Source organism: Hoplias malabaricus, chromosome 17, assembly GCF_029633855.1.
Source record: "Hoplias malabaricus isolate fHopMal1 chromosome 17, fHopMal1.hap1, whole genome shotgun sequence".
NCBI classification, from domain to species: Eukaryota; Metazoa; Chordata; class Actinopteri; order Characiformes; family Erythrinidae; genus Hoplias; species Hoplias malabaricus.
In genome coordinates, this window is record NC_089816.1 from 13,602,878 (window position 1) to 13,628,847 (window position 25,970).

A 25,970-nucleotide genomic window follows, 5' to 3' on the forward strand; every position below is an offset into this window, starting at 1 on the left:
ACTGTTAAACGACTGGCTTCCCCATAAAAAGCACATTTGTATATACATAGGTATAGTGGATATCAACATTTTGGCTCTATTGGGAAATCCATAAAAACCCATAAAACATAAAACCTCTCAAAACATATCCAGATCTTCATTAATGCTGAACCAGGTTTTCCATGTGGTTCAGAACACAGTATGAGTTAGTATACAAACAATAAAAATCATCAGATCATCACAGTGTGGCTGAAAAAAATGAGGGTAGCCATTTTAGACAACAGGAGTTCTAGATCCCCATAGACTCTATCTCTCATTCGGGTTTAAGTGCATCACACAGGAGTATGGACTAAAATATAGTCTCTGTTAACTCTATCACATCAGTCTAAGAAAGTTTCAAACAATATTGTGTTATTTATAAAATGCCACTGTGGTGGCAATATTCATTAAAATAGCTGCCCTCCACAAAATCAACAACTTCACAGTTATAACAAAGATGGGTGTGGGTTGAGTGGGTTGAGAAAGGTTTTATTGCTGTATTCATGGAAAAGACATAAATAGATTGTGCTAGTAAATGTAAGCTTTGTAGCTCTAGCAATAAACCCAAGAACAACATGGACACCAAAATACCTTGGCTCATAAATTTTACATGTAAGATTATTAACCATCATTCTCTCCGGTTTATTGCCAGTTCCTTGTTTTAGCTAGAACTCCCCCAATCACACAATGCCACCAAGCTGGAAGGGTGAAACAGACAATATGACAATATGAATCCACCCAGCACTTCTTTTAAAATCTCTGCTAATGCAACATTTTGGACAGCTTTGAGAGGAACAGTAGCTGCCATGTTCTGTTATATTAATTAACAAATGTTTAACGTGGCTAGCATGGTGATGTGACAGAGAAGAAGGCCACTCCTTCTCACCCAAAGAGAACAAGGTCAGGTCGCAACTGAATAAGGCCAATCTTTTGCCTATCCATTCCTTTAAAATCCATTTCCTGTCACAAGGGCACAAGGGCACAAGGGCAGATGACACAAGGGCATACAGAGATTATACACAGTAAATTCACCAGTGTTAAATCAACACTATTGGTGTTACATTAATACTGTTAGTGTAATAATTGAACACTTTCAGTGTTAAGTTAACACTAATAGTGTTGATTTAACACTGGTGAATTTACTGTGTAGGAACATAAAATACTCAATAAATATTACGATAAGAAACAATGACACAATTTGGAGGGTATAGTGTGATGTATTATTCAACAAAACACAGACATCATTTCAGCTCTAACATATGCCACTACGGTAGATCTGTAACTCTCTACTTTCTCGCAGTGCATGCTGGGCTTTCGGAGGACCCCTGCTGATAGCTCTTCCCTTTTAATTGCCTCTGTGGCAAAAACCGATATAAACCCAGTGTCTAACATGTGGTTGCCAGGCAACTGTCTAATACTCCTATAGCGTGAGCGGGTAAAGTATAGTCATTAAATATCCACTGCATGCCTTCTGCAGGCTTTGCCTACATACAGCACCCTCCTGTCCATCATCCATTTAGTAAGTGGAGTGCTTCAACAGCATAGAGATTTTTTGTCAGATAGGTTGAAAATAAACAACAGAACTGAATTGTTGTCTACATTCTGTATAACATTATGCTGTAAATGAGGTTCCTTAGCAGACAGCAGTGTAAATCATATGCTAAATTATAATTTACCAAGTCTAGACCAAGTCTACATACAGTGGATTATGTATAGTGGTCCTGGTGGTGCTACATGAATCCATGTTTATGGTTAACTAAATAATATTAAAGGATGGCACGATGGTGCAGCAGGTAGTGCCGCAGTCACACACCTCCAGGGACCTGGAGGTTGTAGGTTCGAGTCCCGCTCTGGGTGACTGTCTGTGAGGAATTTGGTGTGTTCTCCCTTTGTCCACGTGGGTTTCCTCCCATGGTCCAAAAACACACTTTGGTAGGTAGATTGGCGACTCAAAAGTGTCTGAGTGTGTATCACCCTGTGAAGGACTGGTGCCCCCTCCAGGGTGTGTTCCTGCCTTGCAGGATTCTGGGTAGGCTCCGGACCCACCACAACCCTGAACTGGATAAGCGGTTTTAGACAATGAATGAATGAATAAATAATATTAGAGGTGTAAAATGCTACCAGAATCAATTCTAATATAGCATAACAATATTTTACTTTATTCATTTTACTTTATTCACTGTCTGTAACCATTTATCCAGTTCAGGGTCACAGTGGGTCTGAAGCCTATCCAGAATCACTGGGCGCAAACAGGAACACAAACTGGAGGGGGCGCCAGTCCCCCAATTCACTCCTAACAATTCTCTTGTCTCAAAGGAAGTTTGTGCTAGACTTCACCCTCCCATTTAGTAACACAATGGAGTTGGAAGAATCCTAGCTAATGGATGGAACTGGGGTGTTAAACTTTGTTTTTCCCTGACACTTTGTTTCGCTTTAATGTAAAGCTATACTAGTGTAGCAGCATAACTAAATGACAGTAAATGGATAAATATAATATGTTAGCTTTTCCTTTTCCCTCATTAAGTGTGCAAGTAAATAGCACGTATGAATGGTACCTCCTGGTAGCGTGCAAGCCCCCCGTTTACGGCAGCGTCGATGACTCCGTTCAGGCACATGGTGAGCGGGTTGATGTTCTGCATCTGCCGCATCTGGCACTGAGCGATCAGAGTGCGCAGCTGCAGAGTCTTGTTCTCGATCACCTCGCTGGCGTTCTCCAGAGGACTCATCTCCACCTGCAGAGCATACACAGATCACCCACGGCCCGCTACGCTTACACGAACACACCTCATTAATAACCAACACACTGTAGAAGAGATTACTGCAGACTGTGTGCAGAAGTAAGCAAGAGTTTCATGAATATCCACTCAGGAAAACAGCATAGTAGTGCTCAGAAATAGATACTACGCACACAGATTAAGGTCTTGAAAGAATAAAGCCAGAATTTTAAAACAAAGAATTATTACTGTATTTGTTGCTTCATATATCATATTTATATCACTGGAAAAAAGTATTCTAACACCAAATTATAACTTATATACAGAATAAAAAATAGATACTATGTAAATATAAAACTTTTATGATTATTCAGACCATTCAGGTTATTTATTATACAGATATGACACAGTGTAAATGACAGCTAGCATTTCCAAAACATGTAGTCTAAAAAGAAATGAAGCAGTTACTTCTTTGTTTAAGGGCTAATCTGTACCCAGTGAACCCAGTCCTTATCTCTATATGTTATACTCTAGTGTCGAACGTTGACATGTTTGAAATATTTATGCTACAGGGTTACTTTCAAAACTGTGGGTGATCTACAGAAAAGCCAGAGTTATGCTGAGCTCTCACCAGCTCCCGTTTCTCCACTTCGAACCAGCGAGAGATGCCTGGAAGACTCTGAGCCAAGCTCAGCGTAGTCCTCTCCACCCACAGACTCTGCATCCACACACATACACACACACACACGGTGTTGTCTCAGTATTTTATGACTGCATTACACATACTTTTAATTATTTTGTGGAAATGTACCCTTACCTTAACCATAACCCTTACCTTGACATTGTCTTCACCTAAAAATGTAATGTTTGACATTATGGGGACACGATGTTTGTCCCCATAAATAAGCCAAGATTTTGGTCCCCAAAATGTGATATATATCTGGATTACACTATACACACAATCTCAGTATCCTCTAAATGCAGGATCATTATTGTACAGAAAGCAAAAACCTTAACACATTTAACGGGAACAGACCCATTCCATGGTGTGTGTGCAATATCTCAGCTAAATGTGAGTTGACAGTACAAGGCCTTGTCCTGCTGTGTGTTTAGAAGCTGAGAGGCGGGCGGGTGGTCTCTAGGGGACAGGGAAAATGCTGAGGCCCACTTCTCAGTGTTTGGGTTGAGTCTGAGGCTAACAGAGCCTTTTGTGGATGTGACGGATCAAACCTAAACCCCCGCATTGTTTAATTAGCCTCAAAAGAAGCGGCTGGAAGTGGAAGAGTGGAGCCCAGAGCTCACCTGAGTGAACCAGCACACACAAGCGAGACTGAAGCAGCACAGGAGTAGAGTAGCATAGAGAGAAAAAGCCTATACTGGATATTTTCCTGACTGTTAGAGACACTCCAGCCAAAAATAAATTTTTATAACATCTCTAATTTTAACCATCAATGTAAACATGCCTACTCACCTCCTACAGAGGAGCAGCAGGAGCCTTAAGAATGTGATATTCTATTTAAAGTCTAGAAAAACACCCATCTAAAGATTTATCTAGAAGGTAGGAGGACCTTTTGAAATGGACCGTAGCTTTAGGGTGGATTTTTGGGGGTGGACTGTTTAGAAATAGTCTTTTTGTTCAGGTAGCTGATGACCACAGAAGGCAGGCAGATAGCAAATATTACTACCAGGAAACCATAACATTAGTAATGATAATCTCATTATGATGCTTGAGAAAGAATATTTCTCAGAAAATAAAAAGGAGTAGCCAACTCCTAGATACAAATTTACAACAAGCTAAAAGCTAAAGTTAGCTAGGTAGCTAGCAATACATATCCTTTGGTGGTTTTGCTTTGTCTGAAAGGATAAAATACATGTTTCTAGTGTCTATTTTGGGATGAACATAGACTAAATCACTATTTTTGTGCACTGCCTGTGATGAGTTTTATAAAAATGCTAACTTGGTTGTAATATATATACATAAAACTGTGGCCCAGGCAGCAGTCAAGATTGGTTGACACCACAGGGATACTCACAACTGTATGAAGTATATACCTAATGCGTGCTGTGAATTCTAGTGAGAAAATGCCGTTGAATTAATAAATAGGATCAATAATAAATCAAGAATTCTGTCAAATCGGTAACACTAAGTGTTCAGAGCACGCTACAGCATGACAAGTAACATAATAAACACTACTTTTAGAATACATTTTCATCAGCATCCAGAAGAACCATACCTTTTGAAGGTGGTACAATTAAAGTTACAGCTTAGTAGTGTATCAGTGACGTGAGCTCACCTTAAACTCATTTTCTTTATCCTTGGTGCCCTTGTGGAAGGGTCTGTCATAACGGAACCTCCAGATGTGATTCACTTTGTAGAAGCTTTTAATGTTGTTTGGGACACCATCCCTCTGCAGGACATCCTGGTTATCAGGGACAGGACTGACTGCATAGATCTGCAGATCTGAGATGGTTCCAGTTAAGAACAACACAGTTGTTCTCTCACCCTCTCTCTCTCTCTCTCTCACACACACACACACACCTATCCCATTAATATGACTGCAAAATGATGTTATCCACCTAGAAACCTAGGGAAGAGGTTTACTACAGTGTAAAGAGTTTCCAAAGACTTTCCTGTGGTAGAAGTTTCTTGCTCTCAGAAAGTCATGTAGGACCCATGAGACTCTTGTTTCTGAGATGAAAGAATCTTCTAAAGTCTGAAATTAAAAGAAGTGAAAGCGCCTGACTGCAGTGTGCTCAGAGCCTGTCTGAGGTGCTGATCTGATAATGAACTGTCCTCCTGGCAGTGTCCCAGTATTTCCCTCAGTCTAATACATCTTCGGTTTAAAACTATTAAACTACTGGCTAGAACTGAAAGTATATGACATTTGATGTATACAAAGATTTTTGGACACTGTATGACATAAAATGTATCATGGATTGTAACACTTCACTGTAGGTCATCACTCTTACAGTTAAGAGGTAACACAAGGAACCAGGAGCAAAACACAAGCACATGGCAAAATAAACAGACAAAAACAGAGCAGGGCAGAACATGCCACTACTGTAGTATCTGTATGTCATGACTTAACCAGACCCTGAAAAGCATTATGACAACTTATGCTTGTAAAAATAAACTTTATTACATGTCATTCGTCATGAAATATTCACACAATGTGAAGGACAGCTGCTGTATTCAAATGATGCAGTAAATTAAAAACGTTCTGTTTATTTTGCCATGTGCTTGTGTTTTGATTCTGGTTCTCTTAGCCACGCCCTACACCTGTGAGCTATTGTTGGCCATGTGACAGAGTTCACAGTTTAAAAGCCCTATGTCTTCATCTTGAGGTTGTCAGTCACTGAAGGTTTGTAATAGTGGTGTCATGACTGTATGGTTCCTCTGTGTTTTGTATCTTTAAAGGTACACTGTAAAGATTCTGAGCTCTCCCTATAGTTGCAGCATGTAATTAACTTTTACAAGAATGTCCTAATATCCAGGGTGTTGTGTGTGTGTGTGCCTGTGTGATGGGGATGGGGGGGGGGGCAACAACAGAGCTTTGAAGCTGTAATTTTAAGGTAAAAATACTACCTAGTGTTCCTTTAATGCTTGTCTTTACTTCTGTGGTTTACTAAACCATATTTGCACCTGCATCCTGTCTCCTCATCGTTCACCTCATCACAAGTGGTCATCCTGGAAAATGGGGATGTGAGCACTCTAATTGTATATGATGTATACATAGACAGGAACTCAAGAGACTGGTGTAATCCTTGCTTGATGGGATTGATGCTGTGCTGTTCTTAAGACATGGGGGCGTGTAACCAAGTATTAGGACACTCTCTGACTGGTGTAATCCGTACCTGACAGAATTGGCACATTTATTACAGTATTGGAGAACAAATAATGCATCTGAGTGTTTTTTTCTTCCCAGTGAGCTAATTTTATAGGCATCAATGCTGTTATTTACTGAAGTAGTGTATGTGGAGGATACACTGGGCTTCGGCCTGCAGGATGGTCTGGTCCGGCTGGTTGGCATGCTGCATGGCGATGGCATGAGGAAACTCACTTAGCATCCTCTGCTGAAAGGCTTCCAGCCGCTCGTAATCATTTCCCCGACAAACAAACTCCTTATTCTGCACCACACATATACACACACACGCACACACAAGTGAAACTGAGTAGCCTGAATAATGGCTGAAGCTCCAGGGATGAGTAATTCACACATCAGTGGAGGAGCACTGCTTGGTGCACTGCACCACCTACAGGACTAAAACTGAAACAATCAGAATATGACTTCATACACACGAGCTTGAAAACCACTTCATCCAATATTTCTCCTAGAATCACAGGTATTACAGGGTGTTTGTCCCCTTTGCTGGAGAAACAGCTTCTACTCGTTTGAGGCGAAGAAATAACAATAGAAACTGGAACATTACTCTGAGGATTTGATGGCAACCATTAATATGGTAAACGTTGGTGCACCTAGCCTCTGAATTTACTAACACTTAGCTGGTGTCCACATGCAAATGAGATGAATATAGACATGACAGCCACTGGCAGTCTTTGCTTCACTGTGTATTTACCCGTAAAAAGAAGGGGAACTTCTTGCCGTAGAAGCCGATCCGAAAGAACTCAGGCTCTAGCCTCTGCTGGTTCATTATCTTATCGTAGAGGGATGCCTCCATCAGCTAGAGAGCAACACAAATGAAACACTCCGTTAAACCTAATGCAACGGTAAAGGGAAACAGCTCTAAGGGTGAAGAATCACTGCCAGTCTGTGTGGTGATCTGCAGCAATCTGCCAGATGAGATTTAGCCTTAAACATCATAATCCACCAGTTTCAAATGTAAATGAATGAACACACACCATGGTCCATTAGAGCTGTGATTGATCCTCAGTGTTTAGGTTTTCATTAGAGAGTCAATGCAGTGTTACCTGCAGCATCCGTAAATACAGACTACAGAAGAGATGTCCAAGTGAGCAAACAACACAATCCTATTAAGGCTTTTATTAGAAGAACGAACCGTAATGTGAAAAGGCAGAGATAAGAGAGGGAGGAGGGAGGGATGAAGGAGAGGAGAGCGAGAAGAATACAGAGAGAAGCAGAATAAGAAAGAGAAAGTGAATGTTAGCAAGTCTTTAAATGAGCTTCCGTGCCCCTCTGACTACTGCAATAATCCTATTAAAGCTTCAAAGAAAACTGCAAAATGGAACACTTTCATATAAGAACTTCACAATAACACAATCAGAAAATCCAACAGGACCAAATCCGCCGCGGCACGCACTTGAGGAAACGTGAAGAGGACTCACTCTCATTTTGCTGAGGTTCCTGTAGTCATAGTAAGCCTCGTACTGATTCGCCAGCTCTCGACACAGTATAATACAGTTCTCCCAGCACTGCAACACAGAACACATTGTCAGCTGTTGTTATGGCTATTAAAGCAGTGAGTCTCAGATCAGCACCAGAATAATCCGGGAGTCCAGTCCAGGGGTGTAGGCTGCAACTATAACCAGTTATTTTTAGCACATAGAGAAAGTCTACACTGACAAAACAGCCTGTCTGTGGTAAAATGTGCTTTATCAGACCTATGATTGAGACCACTACTGACTAGTGTTAGACCATTGCAGTCCTCTCCTCCCAGCGAAGAAGTAAGAATTATATACTATTTGTGTACGTTTCAAAACAACTAAAAAATATCCACATTTCTTTTTCTTTTGGGGAAGGGGGGGCACGCCAGCTTACACAGGAAGACAAACCCCCACCCCCTACCCCCCACCAAGCCTGTCTATATGCAAAAGTTTGGACACATCTGCTCAAATGAGAAGTTTTGTTGATTTTTCTAAGTAAAGTAATTTAACACGTTCCATTTTTCTATTTATTTAACATTTTTTTTATATATGTTCAATTGAACAAGGAATGAGCAGTATGTGTGTTTACTGCAGAGAGTTTATATTTAAGTAAATCAGTAATTTAAATAAACATGTCTCCATTTAACTCCACAACTGCAGGGTTGGAGTCATTTGCATACGTGAACCTGTGCCGCAAGAGGTAATACATCACAGCATTCAGTAGAATGAGCCTATCCATCAAAGTGTTAATAAGAAGTTCTAAAAACAGTAAGACCTAGAGGGAAATGGGAGTCAGAAGAAAGAAAGAGAACGCGAGAGCAGAGGGCACTTAATATCATTATATATTATCACTTACACTTATCACTTACATATAATACGTAAACAAATGTGTTAAAAAGTTCAAAGGATTCCACAAAGATAAAAATGTTGGATTAACGCAGGTCCTTCTGTGACCCTGTCAAATTAACTGTTTATCAACATGGATTAATTTATTGTATATGATAATAATAATATTGCAGTATAATTGTAATATTAGCAAAATGTAATTCCAAATTCTTATTTCCAAACTAGAAGGAGACAGAGGGAAAGAGAGTGAGAGAGTGTGTGAGTGAATGAATGAGAGAAAAATAGAGAGAGAGCAAGACAGTGTACTGACTTTGCCTCTGTCGAAGTTGTGGATGATAGTGAGGTGGAGACACTCTTTCCTCTGCCACTCGCTCTGCATGGGGTAGGTCAGGAACTCCCTCAGTGGACGCTCTGTCCACTCCAGCAGCTCATCATACAGCAGCAGAGTGTAGGCTGCCTCTGACACACACACACACACACACACACAGTCAGTTGTACTGTTGTAGCAGTTACATACAGTTGCATCATTTCTTAAACCAGCTCTAGAATAATCACATACCCAAACCCACACTCACATATACACACACAACTACATTACACACAATATTACACATGTCTTATTATCATACAAAGTAAAACCCAGCACAGCTCACCAGCTCTTGACAGTGTTTCCACAAGGCAAATTAAAAGTCACTACAAACAACGAACCGACAGACATATATTCTTTAAATTCTTACTCCTCTAAACTTATATGTGGCCTACAGAGATACACTATGAGTCTGAATGTTTGTAGACACTTCTTTAAGTTGCATCCATTGTGCATACAGATTTTCAACTGTACATAATCCCTATAGTGGAGCATAAAACACAAGCAATGGGGCATGCTGGAGCTACAGTTATAACTGTGAATGACATGTGTTGGCCTGAGATATTTTGTGGTTTAGATCTAATCATTCAGTATTAGTACCTGCCTTCCTGAATGCAATCAAATCCTCACAGCTATTTTCTGAAATGTAGTGTAAAGCCTGTCTAGGAGAATCAAAGAGGTTAAAATAGTAAAAGGGAAAAGCAGTGAGACCGAGTGGGTACCTGTGAAGTTCTGGGCCTTCAGATGGAGCTCATAGAGTTTGTGGATGTAGCGGATGTACATCTCCTCTTTATTCAGCTCTGTTTTGTAGAAGTTCTGAACACAGCAGAAAGTAAGGCAGCAGCGATATGGCAAATGACTCATCTGTCCTCAAGTGCAAAACTTTAAGCCTTTTATTTGTGTACTGTATTTTTTTTACCAGCAGGTTGACAGTGCAGCTCATTTTTTTTCCATCCACTTCTCCAATTTTCATACAGTCCCTAGAAAAAAGAATGAGCAAGAGAGACAGGAATAAGACAAAGAGAAAGTGGGAATAAGAGAAATGAGACACAATTCCATAGTTAGACACAATTCTCTAACAATTTGTAATGGATTTTGCTCTTTATGCACTTTTATTAAGCTTGTAAGCTTGTGTGTGTGTTTGTATGTGTGTGTGCGTGTGTGTAGTACATTTACTACCTGTAATCCAGTAGTCTTTCCATAAGGCGTGTAACCGTTGCGATGTGTGAGACTCCACTCTCTCTCCAGGTCTCTCTCTCAATCTTCTTCAACAAACTAAAACACACACACACACCCAGAGAGTCATTAGTACGGATGGGCAGTATATTATGTTTACTGCATCAAACTTGATACACTTTTATCAGAGAACCATGGATATCATCAGAACTCAAAGAACACAGAGCAACTACATACATTATTACAAACAGCACAAACAGTCCTTAAGCAGACATTTAATGATTTAGTGTGTGGCGGTGTGTTTTTGTTGTTATTTCACACAATGGATGAATCCATGCCGTCTATTTAACACCACTGCACAGCTTCACATACTTGGAGGAGAATGACAACTGCCCAGATCTGTCTTGTCAGCTCACAGATGCCTGTAATGGCTAGCATGATTCTAATTGAAGGGGGAGAGGAAGAGCCACTGTACTCAGGCCAAGTGTGCTCTCTTAGATTCTTGGTCTTGAATGGCTGAGAAATCACAGGAAACCAACCCTGGATCTACTTGTACCTGGTGCATGTTTGTCTGAATACTCTGATATACTTTTTCTCAGTAAAATGTCTTTAGGTATCATGATGTGATATTTCTGGTATATCTCCCACAGGATGTGAACAATCCTGAAGCTTGTGGATGTGTAAAACAACAGTGAATCATAAACCTCCATAGACCATGTCTGAGTAATTAATGACTCACACTAATAGAATATATAGAATAGAAGATATGATGCAGATTTTATGGTAAGCCTCTCCAGGCCTGCTCTAAATGTGTAAATAACAACAGCTCAAAGCCATTATCTATTATCTTCAGTTGGTATGTGGTGCATCTTACCTTGGGTATGGGCCAAACAGGGGGATTCTAATCCATAAAGCATGAACAAAAAATAAACATGGGTTTAGTACATTATAGTGTTACATTTTTAGGTCTGTTCATTAACATATACACAATATAAAGGGGTATTAAACACATATATATAAATAATTATTAATATATCAAGATAAAAAGTCTATTAGAATGGTCTGAAAGTGAAATGTTCTGTTGAGAATATGTTCATTTTGTGTTTTAGCCTAATGTACAATTTATAAAATGAAGTTTATAGAGTGGAGGTAAAAGGTATGAATTAAAAGAATAATATTATAAAAACATTACAAATAATAACTCATTTTTTAATAAGCAGGTCATATACAGGGGTTGGACAATGAAAGTGAAACACCTGGTTTTAGACCACAGTAATTTATTAGTATGGTGTAGGGCCTCCTTTTGCGGCCAATACAGCGTCAATTCGTCTTGGGAATGACATATACAAGTCCTGCACAGTGGTCGGAGGGATTTTAAGCCATTCTTCTTGCAGGATAGTGGCCAGGTCACTACGTGATGCTGGTGGAGGAAAACATTTCCTGACTCGCTCCTCCAAAACACCCCAAAGTGGCTCAATAATATTTAGATCTGGTGACTGTGCAGGCCATGGGAGATGTTCAACTTCACTTTCATGTTCATCAGACCAATCTTTCACCAGTCTTGCTATGTGTATTGGTGCATTGTCGTCCTGATACAGAGGAACCATTGGATGCACATTGTCTTACTGGTGCAATGTGCAATTAATGAAGATTGGCCACCAGGCTGCTCCAATTTAGCCATGAAACCTCCCACACTACAATGACAGGTGTTCCACTTTCATTGTCTAACCCCTGTACGTTCAAGATCAAACCACTGTAAAGAAAGCGATTATGAATTTATGTTGATTTTACCTTTAACATATGGATACATATTCTACACATTACAGCCACTGCTCATACTTTCATCTGTACACTTCATAGAAACACTCACATGTTGTTGAATAGTTCTTTGTAGGTCTCGTCTCCTTTACCTTCTGACATCAGACTCTCCAGTTTATCAATCAGCTTTGCCTCCACCTGGACCCCAAGAGAACAGTACACAACTCAGTGGTGCTACTGCACTGAAAAATCATACTTTACCCCCAATTTGTGTGAAAAATGGCAAGTACAAGACATAATCCTTAAGAATATTGATGGCACCCATAAGTATATATAAGTAGGTGTTAATGAACAGTGGCATATTTCTCCTGGCAAAAGTGGATAGCAAATGTAACTTTATGCTCAGTTAAACATTTACATTTAATTCCTACATTTAATGCCACTCTATTGTGTTGGATCAGCACCTGGGCTCCTTTAGTGTTGCTGACACCTGTCAGCAATTTTCTAGCCATAGAGTTAAATTTAGATTCAAAGCAGAATAACTTCTCCAGTGCTGCAGTTCACTGATTCTTTTATTTACTCAATGTTTGAGTAGATTCACTTAGCTAGATGTGGTTTTAGGCTACTCGACCCACCTCTGTGAGCACTGTAGGCCATTAGTATACACTGTACCATCAAAGACTTCTTTGGGATTCTGAAATCATCAGTTAGTGTTAAGACATTTGAAGAAATGTGTGGGAAGTTATGTCAGAGACTAGTCATCACCTGTTTGAAGTTGCCACTGCGGCGTTCCTCACTGTCCATCATATCATGGAAAACGGGGATGAGGACGTTCCTCAGGTCTGGCTGTGGCACCAGAGTGACCTCCAGGAAGGGACCAATCAGGGAAGGGATCAGATTCATTTTGTAATCTCCTAAAGAGCCAACAGCGTACCGGTCAGGATCTGTTTTCCTGTATTACAAACTACATAACTAATTTTATTGTCTTATAGTAGTTAATACATAATAAATTTTATGATCAAAATTTTATGATGTGTCTGTGTGTGATAATACAGTTATAAATGCTAGTTACTGTGAAAAATATTTCATTCTGACTCTCACCCAGACTCTGCCACATGCTGAAGATCTCACAGCCGATCATTACTCTCATGTCTCCATACCTTCGCAACAATGAAAACAGGAATGAGCTGACAGTTACAAAGGCTGAGATACACTCTTTTGTTTTATGTAATTCATTTTAAAAGCAAAATGCACCACATTTGTAATAAGAGCTTATATAGAGCCCAACAGATTAAAGATTCTTGAAATCAATGCTAACAAGACCACAACCCTTAAGATGAGCCCAGGTCTGCTTATTAAATAGAGAGACAATGCGAAACTCCTCACTTTTCAAGCACTTTCTTCCTTTTGGACGGAGGGAACATCTCAAGCTGGAGGCAGGGCTGGATGATGAATATTATTGATAGATAAAAATAGGACTCCCACACCTGAAAGAGAAAAGAAAAGGCTTATTTTTTATACATATCTGTATAATATTACACAGTCATGGTCCATACGGCAGACATGAAAAGGCTGGACGGCAGAGATCTTCTTCATGCACTTTCACAATCTTTTTAATAAACCAAATATATTTTAAAATAATATCTTTTTATAAAACGGTAAAATGTCTTTTTCATTTTGGCCATTCTGGGTTGTTCAAGTAGGATAATAAAGTCTGAAAAGAAATCAGACTCAGTCACAAAGACAGAAGTGTGTCCCTAGCCACCATTTATTGACAGAAGCCTGGCTTCAGAAAAAAGAGGAATAAACAGAAAGAGAGCGCCGAACAGCACCCATTAAAGAAAAAATGAGACCAACATGTAAAATAAGGGTGAAATACAAATGCACGTTCACAGGCACACCACAGACACATAATTGCAATGTTCTCATACCTTGAAGTCAAATTTCTCATTAAGGAAGTAGGTGCGCAGTGTGTCAGAGAGATAGAGGACCGTGGTGATGATCACACTACAAACAAATGGGAATAACAATACAATCAGTGCACTCTGCAGTCTGCAAATTACAGCTCGATAAAACAACGTATGCCAACCCTTCTCCCAAAACTCCTTTTAGCAACTTGCATTAGTTCCTCCATACCTGATTCACATGTGGCTTTTTACCAAGAGCCGAACTGAAATCCACTACACTCTGCTGTGCTCAGGTCCTCAAGGACTGAAATTTAAGAATCGTGTGTAACAGCCTGATAAACTTACTTGTTAGTGACCAATCTCATGACTGTCCAGTCTTTAGGAAACATGTCTGGCCGGATAAGGATTCTAAAGACAGTGAACAGCTGCAGCAGAAAGTTCTGGAAAAAGAGAATCAGGGAAGTATTAGTTTCAAAGCATTTCCTTGTTGCTGTGGTAGATGCAATTGAAACACAATCCTGTATAGAGTCATGGGATCGCTTTCACCAACTGTGAGCAGACATAGTTTAATATGCAAATGTGTATATTTCATGTAAGCATTTCTTTATTCATCAAAAGAAACCATTAGAAATGTATTGGCTAGGAATAAACAAGCCAGTCCATACAGAACTTGTCCTCCACAGCTCCAGCTCTTGCATCACCGTCTCCATCTGTGTGCCTCCACATTTATCCCCCTCTGTTTGGGTGTATTTGAGGTCTTGCCAGTATCTCTCAAGTCTTTGCTTTCATTTTCCTAGTGGTGTTTCTTGTTGCCCCAGGTTTGTCTTTATTATTTTATTCTCCTGGTTTGTTCATGTTTTGTGTTCATTGCCTGAGTCATCGTATTGATTACTTTGCTTATGTTTTGAACCCTCCCTCCCCAGCAATCATGAACTCTGGAAAAACCCTTTAAGGTTATCGCTAGTCTTTAATGTTCCTGCTCTGGCCATGCCCTTGATTTGCTTGTTTTTTGTGACAATGATCTCACGTTTTTGATGTTTTCTTACTCCTCATGTTCTCCAACACTTTTCCTGTAGCTCCACCCTGTAATAGTTTCCAATTGGTTCTTATGTATGCAGTATACTACTTTCTTTATCTTGTGTTGCATGGCATCATTTCATAAAGCCATTTAGCTCTAGTTTGTTATGTATTTGTTTTTATTTTAGTTTTCTAGGCCAGCGTGCTCAGCTAGCTCTGGTTTTCCTGTTGTGTTGTGTTCTTTGAATTCCTATGCTTTCCTGTGTTATGGATTTGAATGACAGTCCTGACCCACACTTGCATCCAGCACAAACCTCACCTTTATAACACATACAAAGCCACCTGGAGCTTTATTTTACATTAATGAGACAGACATCGAGGAACAGAGCACTACAAATTGGACAAGATGTAATATTTGTCATTCAGTAGAACTGTGTATTTACACCTGATTAACACCAGGAGGTACTTACACACAGATTTAGAACGTGCTGTGCATGCTGTGATAAATAAGGGCCCTTGTTTGGTTGGACTGTGTCAGTGGGGATTCAGTAAACTTACTGCCAGTTCTTCTTTACTGGGGAATCGGCTCAGGAGCTGCTGGTAGTCCTTATCACTCAGCTGCCTCAGGAGAGTGAGCAAACAGGCCACAAACTCACCCTACACACACACACACACAAATACAAAAATACTGTGGAAACAGTCCTGGATAAAGACAAACGTCCCAGGACACTGGGACAATGCTACAACATAATGGTGACAAATGGCGCCACTGGAGTCAGATAAACCCCTAAATAACAATAACTGCCCCAAATATTCATTGTGCATTCTTGTAATGTCTATGAGGTAGGTTTATTGGCGAGTTATGTATCGTTAAGCTACAATCAAGGTACATCTCATGTTTTGAAAGATATCGGATCACTGAGTGACTCATGTTACTAAAGTGCTTGTAAACTGGCTTTACTGATTATTGGAAAATGTATGAGTTTATTCTCTGGGCTAAGTGAGTGTGAGGTGTGGTGTGTAAGGTCACTCACAGTGACGTCCTGATACTGCAGACGCAGCGAGGTAGCCGCAGGCTGGGGTCGATTAGTGACCTCCAGAATAGTCCTCAGTAACTCTCCAGAAAGGCTGTCCATTATTACATTCACTTCTTCAGATGCAACACATTCCTGACATTCACATACAAAATAACACAGAACTTTTCTGGATACATCCTTTCAGGACAGATTAAAACATAACATACTTTATATAATCTCATTAGAAAAGCAATGTGAATGGCGTGCTGTGTAGCAGTCACACATGGTGGTCCAGAACTAACTGATAAATAAAAATGTTAACAAATAATGTCATTAGTTATTGTGCACACAAATTATAATCAGAATTGACCACACACACACACACACACACACACACACACACACACACACACACACACACACATTCAACACTGTAGAATAAGGGTCAAAATCTTCAATGTCCATAATCCTTTGGGGATGTGAAAACAGCCAATCTGAACAGGGCTGTTTAGACATGTGGAGGATGTTGCTGTTTTGTTTGATCCTTGTGCTATTTTGACCAAAGCATATCACAGATGTTCAGTTAAAACCCGGGTGGGGGGCACTGGGTTAACAATTCATATTTAAAAGTATCTCTCCATACAGTAACAGTAAACTGAGGTAAAATCTAACTTTTGTGGATGGAACACTCACAGTGTTTGGGTCCCTGTGGACCAGGGAGAGCATGCTGGTGAGGATATTGGCACAGAGAACAAGTTCCTTCTGCTCCTGCAGATATGTGTGTAGGACATGAAGAACCACAGGAAGTAGAACACACCGGGACTCTGCAAACACACACACACACACACACACACACACACACACACACACACACTTTATTACATAGTCTCTACTAATACAGTGTTCTGGTAAACACTGTAACACAAACCCAGTTTTAAACTTTGAGACGGAAATTAAAAATGCAAGTAAAAGAGAAAGTACTGAAGTGAGTCCACTCTGAGCTGTATGTAAAACAAACAGAGAATAAGAGGATACAAAATAAGTAAGTTCATTGTTTTTGTAAAAATTAAGTGAGGAGCTGATCTTAGTTACTCCAGTTGTTGTGAAATGCTCAAAAAAACCCACACATTAAATAAATGAGGCAATCCATGAAAGGCCTAGCTCTTTATGAACAAAAATGATGTGTGCTTCATCACTTCCCCCAAAACAATTACCCAGCAAGTGATCTGTTTAAATGTTCTAACTAATAAAAACAACTGTAAAAATGAAACAGTAGTTCTTCTACTATTGTTTATCACCAAAATTGCTTCTGTGGCTGTGAAAATCCATCTGAACTATGGCGCTGGAGCCCAGAATGGCTTTTGCTGCTGTAGTTCATGGGCTTGGCCACTGGGGGGCACTGAACATTTGAAAAAACGAGTTTATGAGGAAAAACATCTGGTGTCGTACATTTGTACTAAAATGAAATTTATGAATCCCTGCTTTCTGATTTTACTAACTGGGACTGGAGGTTACACATACAACACAAGTTTAAGAACACCCACATTTGTAGAGTGATATTATAATAATGATAATAAATATCATTTGGAGTTTGTACCTTTGTTGGTGTAGAGGGGGCTCTCCACGGTTTTGGCCATGCACTGCAGTTTGACGGCCTGTAGGGGGCAATCGGTGTGTGTGTTTGAGGGCAGAGAGCTGAAAGTGTCTCGCGCCAGGTTAGCCACCTCACGCACACTGAACACTTTCAACAGCTCGCAACACACAGTAGGGAAGGACCTCAGGAACACGGCCTGAGGGGATACACACACAGAGAGAGAGAGAGGGAGGGAGATATAGAGTGGACAGAGAGAGGGAGAGCAGAGAGTAGGGAGGGAAAGGCAATGGAGAGAGAGAGAGGGGTTTTTAAGGCTAAATTCAGATAGGCTTGACATCTTTGTGCATTCAGTTGTAGATGTCTGTTCTCATTCAGCTGGCCCCCACAGCAGACCACCCTCCAACCAGTGGATTATCCTCACACATGGCACAGTTTGTATGCTGCATGCCCTTCCTGAATCAACCTTCCCATTTCACTCCGGCTTGGGCCCAACACCAGGAGCTCATAAGTTCAACACTAATGGTTGGGGTTGGGGTGGGGGGCTGTGCAGGGTGAACACACAACGAACTCCAGGTGCAGTAATGAGTCGAGGCCCAAACTCAGGCCCCACATAGCCCCAGAGCTGTGGCCCGTTTTTTGGATTTAGCTTTTTTTATTATGTTAAAATAACTGAATTGAATTTTATCAAATCATTGAAATTGTAATACTTCAGTGTTGAATTAATTAAACTGTATTGTTTCTATGAATGGAATTGTTTGAACTAATTTACACTCCGGTTATGTGGCAATGATCCCACAGAAAGAAACAGAATGAGGGATTAATATTTAATAACCACAGACAGAAACATTCAGTACCAAAGTGACCTTGCCCTCAGGAAACTGGGATGCCTGTAAAGCCTCAGTGTGAAGAGTCTCAGTGTGTGTTCACTTCTTTAAAAGAATACTCCGGTCAGTCTTGACAGTCTCAACCCTAACCTGAAATACACTGTGGGCAGTTGCCATTCCTGATCAGCAGACAAGGAGGGAAACATCAGGGTCTCTGACAGAAGTGTGTCACAATTCAGAATAAAAATATCTGCTGTAAAAATATTTATTCTGCAAATATGTCAAAATAACAAGAGGCTAACACTGTTATCACACACAGATAGGACATTTTTTCCAGTTACAAATATTTGTACATCAAGCTGTAAATGAGTATACTTTGCTACTGTACACACTGGATTCATACCTAATCTTATTTACTGTTTCTTTAAGGCAGAACAGAACATTCAAACATGTAAATTAGAAGTTCAGGCACTGAAATATAACTGCTGCACCATTTAAGGTTGTACAGAACATTCAAGTAAATAGGTATCCGAATGTACCTGCTGCATTTTTAAAGGAGGAATGGACATTGCTGTTAAGAATCTAAGGTGCCAGAATGTATTTAAAGTCTTTATTCATTGTCAGTAGGCACAGATCACGTGGAGGAACACTGGTGTATTCCTTTTAAAGCAAAGCACACATCATATATAGTGAAGAATAAATACTGTGTGTACATTCTACATTCTATGTGTACGCCATTCGCCTCAAAGACACACAGGCACATTGAAGCTTAAGCATAAACCGTGTGTGTGTGTGTGTGTGAAGTGACAGAGGCTTGGCGCTGGTCCTGAGCCTGCGTGTGCTGGGGATTAGACGCAGCGAGCCAGAGATGCTTTGTGTCCTCAGGCGTGTTTAATTGAAATCTGCTCTCCTGCTGCGCTGCCATAACAAGCATCAACCAACAAGCTTTGTGTGTGTGTGTGTGTGTGTGTGTGTGTGTGTGTGCACTTTTGAAAATATGTGTGTTTCATACAGTGCATACATAAACACAATTATTCAAAGGCTTTTGTCAAATGACCAGGTTAAAGGGGCAGTGTGTATGATGTAGAGGAATCTATTCGCCGAGATGAGCGATAGTAAACCACCTTGTTTCCTTTAGTGTAAACCCACCTGAAACTTAGAGGAGCCCTTTCTATCAAGTTCTCTGCCAACAGAAGTCTCACTGCCATGGTTCTACAGTACTCCAAAAACTCCTTTTTTTTATGCAGAATTAAGGGTGGGGGAGGGGTATTCTTTTGAAACCTCACTGTTAGATGCCATTAGATTTTACACAGCGCACTTTTAACACCTTTTCTACAGAGATGACAATTTTTCTAAGGCACAATTGTATATGGAAAATAGTATATTTGGACAAATAAATTACTCTAAATGTTGTGGGTCATTTTATAGTTTATTTATGTTCTGTTTTGTTCTGCATTAATAATATTTACATTTGTTACTGGTAGAGGAAGTGTTAATAGTATTCACTATTTACAACAACTGTGTAAATACATTTATGTGTTGTGTGTGTGTGTGTGTGTGTGTGTGTGTGTGTGTGTTGCCCTATTAATGTTATTGGCTTGTGAGTACAAGAAAAATAGTTTTCTTAAGCACGCAGAGCTACCCTGCAGACACACACACACACACACACACACACACACAAACACACATACTGGTTGTACAGAGCTGCGCAGTAGATGCTGAGAGTGTGAAACTGTGTGACAGACTGTAAACAGATCTCGTGTAGGAAGGAGTATGTGTGAACTTGCGTCCCACCTGTGTGTGTGTGTGTGTGTGTGTGTAAACCTAGACAGGTTCACAGCATGTGTGTATGGGTAGGAAGTTCTTAGGGTGTGTAGGGGTGGGCTGTGGTGTGATGTGTTTAAAATGTGCCTCTCTCCCCACTGTGTGTTTTACTGAGGTGATGTCCTTGTAGAAGGTGTGTCTCTGTGTGTGTTTATGTGCGTGTGTGTGTGTGTGCGCCTGTCTCCCCAGTTGACCAGATTTATTCATTTAAACTACGTCACAGTCGTCTGTGACACATGTACATCTACGACACCTATAAAATCCTTTAATGGCAGGAGACAATCTACACAAGCATCTAAAAAGGCTTATTCCTACAATATTCAAATTTAATATTTTAATATTCATGCCACTCCTAGTGTAAGTAATTGTTTGCGTATGTGTTTGTGTCTCTGTGTGTTTCTCACCTGTGTGTGTGTTACAGGGCTGATTCCTTTGCTCTGGTGAGACAGGAACAGGTGAATGGATTTAAAAAGCTCATGAACAGAACAGCGGAACTCTTCCTCTGCCTGCGCACCTGTGGCTGCAACATATAGCATGCGCGACTGCACTATATACTTGAACAGGTACTCTGCAGCCTGCAAAACAAGTACACAGAGAGCGAGAGAGAGAGAGAGAGAGAGAGAGAGAGAGAGAGAGAGAGAGAGAGAGAACTTATAATAACTTACATGTAATATTAAATCTAAAGCAGCATTCACATTTAAATGTGGACTTTAATTTGGTTTAATTTACATTGCTTTAATTCCTTGGCATAATTTTGTCACTACAGTGCTTACAATGCATCCTGAAAATACATCATTTTACTACATTTGCGTGGTAAAATGAATATGAATTTCATACATTTCTACACCTTGAGGTGATATACACAGGAAACACTTCTGCTTTAGATTTTTTTGCTGAGCCTTTGAAAGGTGTGAGGAAGTGTGGAACTGTCTGGAAGTGTGGCGTCTCACACACGAGGCTCAGGAACAGAGAACACTCTGGAACACGCTGACTTTGTGGAGCTCTTTACAGAGTCCTGCTCTTAAACAGGATGCACTTATGAGAGCAGTGCCAGCGGCGTTATTTCTTTTTTATCCATGTGGGTGAATGTGAGGGTAAAGATGCTGAATGTTGATGAAGGTCATTCAGAGCTGCCAGCACATTGAGCTCTGTGGAGTAGGGCTCACACACACACACACACACACACACATGCACAGGAAACAAACACACCGGGGAGGGGAGTTGCACATATGTGGATTGGTTTTGTTTGTTTGTATGTGTGAATATGGGTGTGTGTGTAACTGTGCGTAAATAAGTGTTGCTGCATGTTGTGTGAATGTGAGATTGTGTGAATTTGGGGGACTGAGAGAGAGGTACTTAAAGCAGAAAAGAAAAATAAAAAGCTTGATTTATCTTTGTGCATTCAGTTGTAGATGTCTGTGCTCTTTCAGCTGGCCCCCAAAAAGGTGAGAGACTATATGTATGATTCAGTGAGTATGTGTCTGATACACTGAGTGTCTTAGTGAGAATATATGCTAATATGTATTTTATAGTGTGAGGGAGTGATGGAGTGAGTGAGTGAGGGACAGAGTGAGGGAGTGATGGAGTGAGTGAGTGAGGGACCGAATGAGTGAGTGAGTGAGTGAGTGAGGGAGGGAGTGAGTGAGTGAGTGAATGAGGGACTGAGTGAGTGAGGGACTGAGTGAGGGAGTGAGTGAGTGAGGGAGGGAGTGAGGGAGGGAGTGAGTGAGTGAGAGAGTGAGTGAGTGAGTGAATGAGGGACTGAGTGAGGGACTGAGTGAGTGAGGGACTGAGTGAGGGAGTGATGGAGTGAGTGAGTGAGGGACTGAGTGAGGGACTGAGTGAGGGAGTGATGGAGTGAGTGAGTGAGGGAGTGAGTGAGAGAGTGAGTGAGTGAGTGAGGGACTGAGTGAGTGAGGGACTGAGTGAGGGAGTGATGGAGTGAGTGAGTGAGAGACTGAGTGAGGGAGTGATGGAGTGAGTGAGTGAGGGACTGAGTGAGGGAGTGATGGAGTGAGTGAGTGAGGGAGTGAGTGAGAGAGTGAGGGAGTGAGTGAGGGACTGAGTGAGTGAGGGACTGAGTGAGGGACTGAGTGAGGGAGTGATGGAGTGAGTGAGTGAGGGACTGAGTGAGGGAGTGATGGAGTGAGGGAGTGAGGGACTGAGTGAGGGACTTAGTGAGTGAGTGAGTGAGTGAGGGACTGAGTGAGTGAGTGAGAGAGTGAGTGATTGAGGAAGAGAGTTAAACAAGTAAATACATTTTTTTTAATCTTTCACCTTGAGGACCTGCTGAATCTGCTCTTGGTGCTCAGCATCTATGATCCGATCCACATACCACTTCAGCACTCGAATCAAATCCCTACACACAGAGAGAGAGAGAGAGAGAGAGAGAGAGAGAGAGAGAGAGAGAGAGAGAGAGAGAGAGAGAGAGAGAGAGAAATAGAAGACAGAATGAGAGGAAATGTATTTTTTACTGTATATTTATTTAAAAGCTGATGAAAATGTGAAAAACTGATGAAAATGTTTGACCACTGTTCAAAACACTTTGATTTTCTATGTTAATTTCAATGTAAAATATTGATGTATTTGATGACTTTAAAATGGTCCGACTTGTGTACATGTAAGGATTTTACATTCTTATCCCCTTGTGCATATATTTTGTGGTCCTCTTTTCACCTTTATGTTATATGTTATGCTTCTTTACGTTTCCCCTTGTTATGGCTGACATGCTTCAATGTGGGGCAAGTCAATTTCCCTCCGGGGATTAATAAAGTTCATCTCTTCTTATATCTCTGCTTTATTTCAGCCTCAAACTGCTGCCAAGCTCAGGAGCCAGCAAGTCTTCTAAATCAGAGACACGTCTGCCTCTGCCAAACGGCCTGATAATTCTAACATATGTCTAGGGAACAATCTGCTGGAATCACTTTCAGAACTGTGTGTACGGACTTACAGTCTACGCACTGAGAAGTAGGTGTAAGAGAGGTGTGTGTGCATGTGTAAGAGAAAAGAAGGGAACAGTGCATTACTCCAAAAAACACACCTGCAGAGAAATCTAATACAATGTCGTCTGACAGAACAGATATATTTGGTATTTTCTTTCTCAGTCTGTTGGGTTCTAATGAATCCTGATACAAATATAAATATTTTAAGAAACCAGGTCTGTTGGAGTAGGCCTACTACTCGATACAAAGCCCAGGAGAATGATTCTGCTGTTAGGGGGGATGTTAACATTTGCTATAAGGAAAAATGAATGTTATTCTCAGCTGAGGAACCAGTGTACACATCCCCAAAGATCAAATAAATTATTCCACTCAGACTGTAATTACACACAGGCTGGCAGCGCACTTACACACCCAGAGGAAGTGAGTTACTGATGTTTTGCAATGCTGCGCTCATCTGTTTCTACTGAACTTCAAGCAGAATAATGCAAATCGCTCAACAGTGCTTTACCCCTGTGTTCACTGCTCTCTTTATTGAAATCCCAACACTGTACTTCCACACACTGACCACTTTATCAGAAACACCCTCCTTCTTCTTCCATTCACTGGTCACCTTATAGAAACCCCAACCCTGATCTATGACCACTGTTTGTCTGCTCACTCACCCCTTTATCAGAAACACACATCCTCTACATCCACTCACTGGCCACTTCACTAAAACCTCAACCCTGACCTTCTACAACTGACCACATTATGAGATACTTCCATTTAAAGGCCACTTATCAGAAAGCTTAACAATGTCCATCTACTTACTGACCACTTCATGTCAGACATCCCCTTCTACCTTTACTCAATGGCCACTTAAAAAAAGTGCAGTAGTCTTTGTTGCTCCTCACTTCCTATATAGTGAATTAGAGCAGTCATAAAACTATAACGTACATGCAGATGTATGTATGTATGTATCTATCTTTACACTTATATAGCGCCTTTCTAGACACCCAAGGACGCTTTACAATCCACACTGCTCAGAACGCTTAATCCACACACACTGGTGAGAAGCGGCAGCCAAACGCGCACAGCGTACTCTCAACCAGAAACGACCGTCCACCTGGAGGACTGCATCGGGCACTAGGGTTTAACCCAGGATAGAGCGCCAATCCATATCTGGGCTCACACATACAGACATTCATTCACACACCAGGGCAGTTATTAGAGAAGCCAATTCACCTACCAGATAGAACTAGTTTTCAGATTTCCACATATGAACAAATGTACATGATGCTGCATTAGAAATATATAATGCATTATTAAGATCTAGGCGGCACGGTGGTGCAGCAGGTAGGTGTCGCAGTCACACAGCTCCAGGGACCTGGAGGTTATGGGTTAGAGTCCCACTCCAGGTGATTGTCTGTGACGTGTTCATGTGTTCTCCATGTGTCCGCGTGGGTTTCCTCCGGGTGCTCTGGTTTCCTCCCACAGTCCAAAAACACACGTTGGTAGGTAGATTGGCGACTCAAAAGTGTCCGTAGGTGTGAGTGTGTGAGTGTTTGTTACCCCATTTGAAGGACTGGTGCCCCCTCCAGGGTGTGAACCCACTTTGCGCCCAGTGATTCCGGGTAGGCTCTGGACACACAGCAAACTCTGAACTGGATAAGCATTACAGGTAATGAATGAATGAATGTACTATCAAGATCTAGAGTCAGTAATTTAATGATTTATGTAGTGCCCTATATGGGGAGGATGGAGTGATTTGGGTTTAAACCACTGTTTGTCTCATGCATCATGGTGTTTTGATGCCTCACTTTAAGAGGTACTAGGGCCCCCTACTGGACTGACATGAGAATGCATCCATTTACATATTTGTCTGGACAGAAATACTTTCAAAAACGAAGAGAGGAAAATCCATCCATCCATCCATCCATTGTCTGTAACCGCTTATCCAATTTAGGGTCGCGGGGGGTCCAGAGCCTACCTGGAATCATCGGGCGCAAGGCGGGAATACACCCTGGAGGGGACGCCAGTCCTTCACAGGGCAACACAGACACACACACATTCACTCACACACTTGGACACTTTCGAGTCGCCAATTCACCTGCAACGTGTGTTTTTGGACTGTGGGAGGAAACCGGAGCACCCGGAGGAAACCCACGCGGACACGGGGAGAACACACCAACTCCTCACAGACAGTCACCCGGAGCTGGAATCGAACCCACAACCTCCAGGCCCCTGGAGCTGTGTGACTGCGACACTACCTGCTGCCCCACCGTGCCGCCCGAGAGGAAAATCTCCATTTTTAAAAACAAACAGATCCATGTGACAGGGGCCTTAGGTGTTCAGAATAACACTGTATGCAGTTGTGGTCAGATGTTATAACATCCCATGTTTTGAATACACACAGTGCCCCTGTTAGAGCAATGTTTTACTGTGGCCATATTCTATTGACCAATATACCACGTCTATGATGTAAACACACCCTCAGCTCCAACACATCCATCCAGACTGAAGACTAACATCAGACTAACCTTTCAGTCTGCTGAATGTGTGTGTGTGTGTGTGTGTGTGTATAAAGCCACCGGCAAGCTTCAAACCTATCAGCCTCATTACTTTAACCTCATTAGAACATTCA

The 25,970-nt window shown here is 41.1% G+C and overlaps 1 protein-coding gene across 1 annotated transcript in view; it reads right to left on the reverse strand.

Moving 5' to 3' along the window:
• dock4 (dedicator of cytokinesis 4) overlaps positions 1 to 25,970 on the reverse strand; it is a 76,505-nt gene that overhangs the window by 7,223 nt on the left and 43,312 nt on the right. Inside the window, exons 21-43 of the mRNA XM_066649003.1 lie at positions 22,683 to 22,764; positions 20,810 to 20,980; positions 17,761 to 17,953; positions 16,857 to 16,987; positions 16,182 to 16,316; positions 15,706 to 15,804; positions 14,476 to 14,570; positions 14,155 to 14,230; positions 13,610 to 13,710; positions 13,325 to 13,383; positions 12,989 to 13,137; positions 12,336 to 12,421; positions 11,340 to 11,366; positions 10,469 to 10,564; positions 10,209 to 10,269; positions 10,012 to 10,105; positions 9,233 to 9,381; positions 8,038 to 8,124; positions 7,311 to 7,415; positions 6,719 to 6,860; positions 5,027 to 5,193; positions 3,364 to 3,450; positions 2,574 to 2,750 (exon numbers count right to left, since the gene is read on the reverse strand). Coding sequence (XP_066505100.1) covers positions 2,574 to 2,750; positions 3,364 to 3,450; positions 5,027 to 5,193; positions 6,719 to 6,860; positions 7,311 to 7,415; positions 8,038 to 8,124; positions 9,233 to 9,381; positions 10,012 to 10,105; positions 10,209 to 10,269; positions 10,469 to 10,564; positions 11,340 to 11,366; positions 12,336 to 12,421; positions 12,989 to 13,137; positions 13,325 to 13,383; positions 13,610 to 13,710; positions 14,155 to 14,230; positions 14,476 to 14,570; positions 15,706 to 15,804; positions 16,182 to 16,316; positions 16,857 to 16,987; positions 17,761 to 17,953; positions 20,810 to 20,980; positions 22,683 to 22,764 — 2,569 coding nt within the window. The remainder of the gene's footprint in view (positions 1 to 2,573; positions 2,751 to 3,363; positions 3,451 to 5,026; positions 5,194 to 6,718; positions 6,861 to 7,310; positions 7,416 to 8,037; positions 8,125 to 9,232; positions 9,382 to 10,011; positions 10,106 to 10,208; positions 10,270 to 10,468; positions 10,565 to 11,339; positions 11,367 to 12,335; positions 12,422 to 12,988; positions 13,138 to 13,324; positions 13,384 to 13,609; positions 13,711 to 14,154; positions 14,231 to 14,475; positions 14,571 to 15,705; positions 15,805 to 16,181; positions 16,317 to 16,856; positions 16,988 to 17,760; positions 17,954 to 20,809; positions 20,981 to 22,682; positions 22,765 to 25,970) is intronic.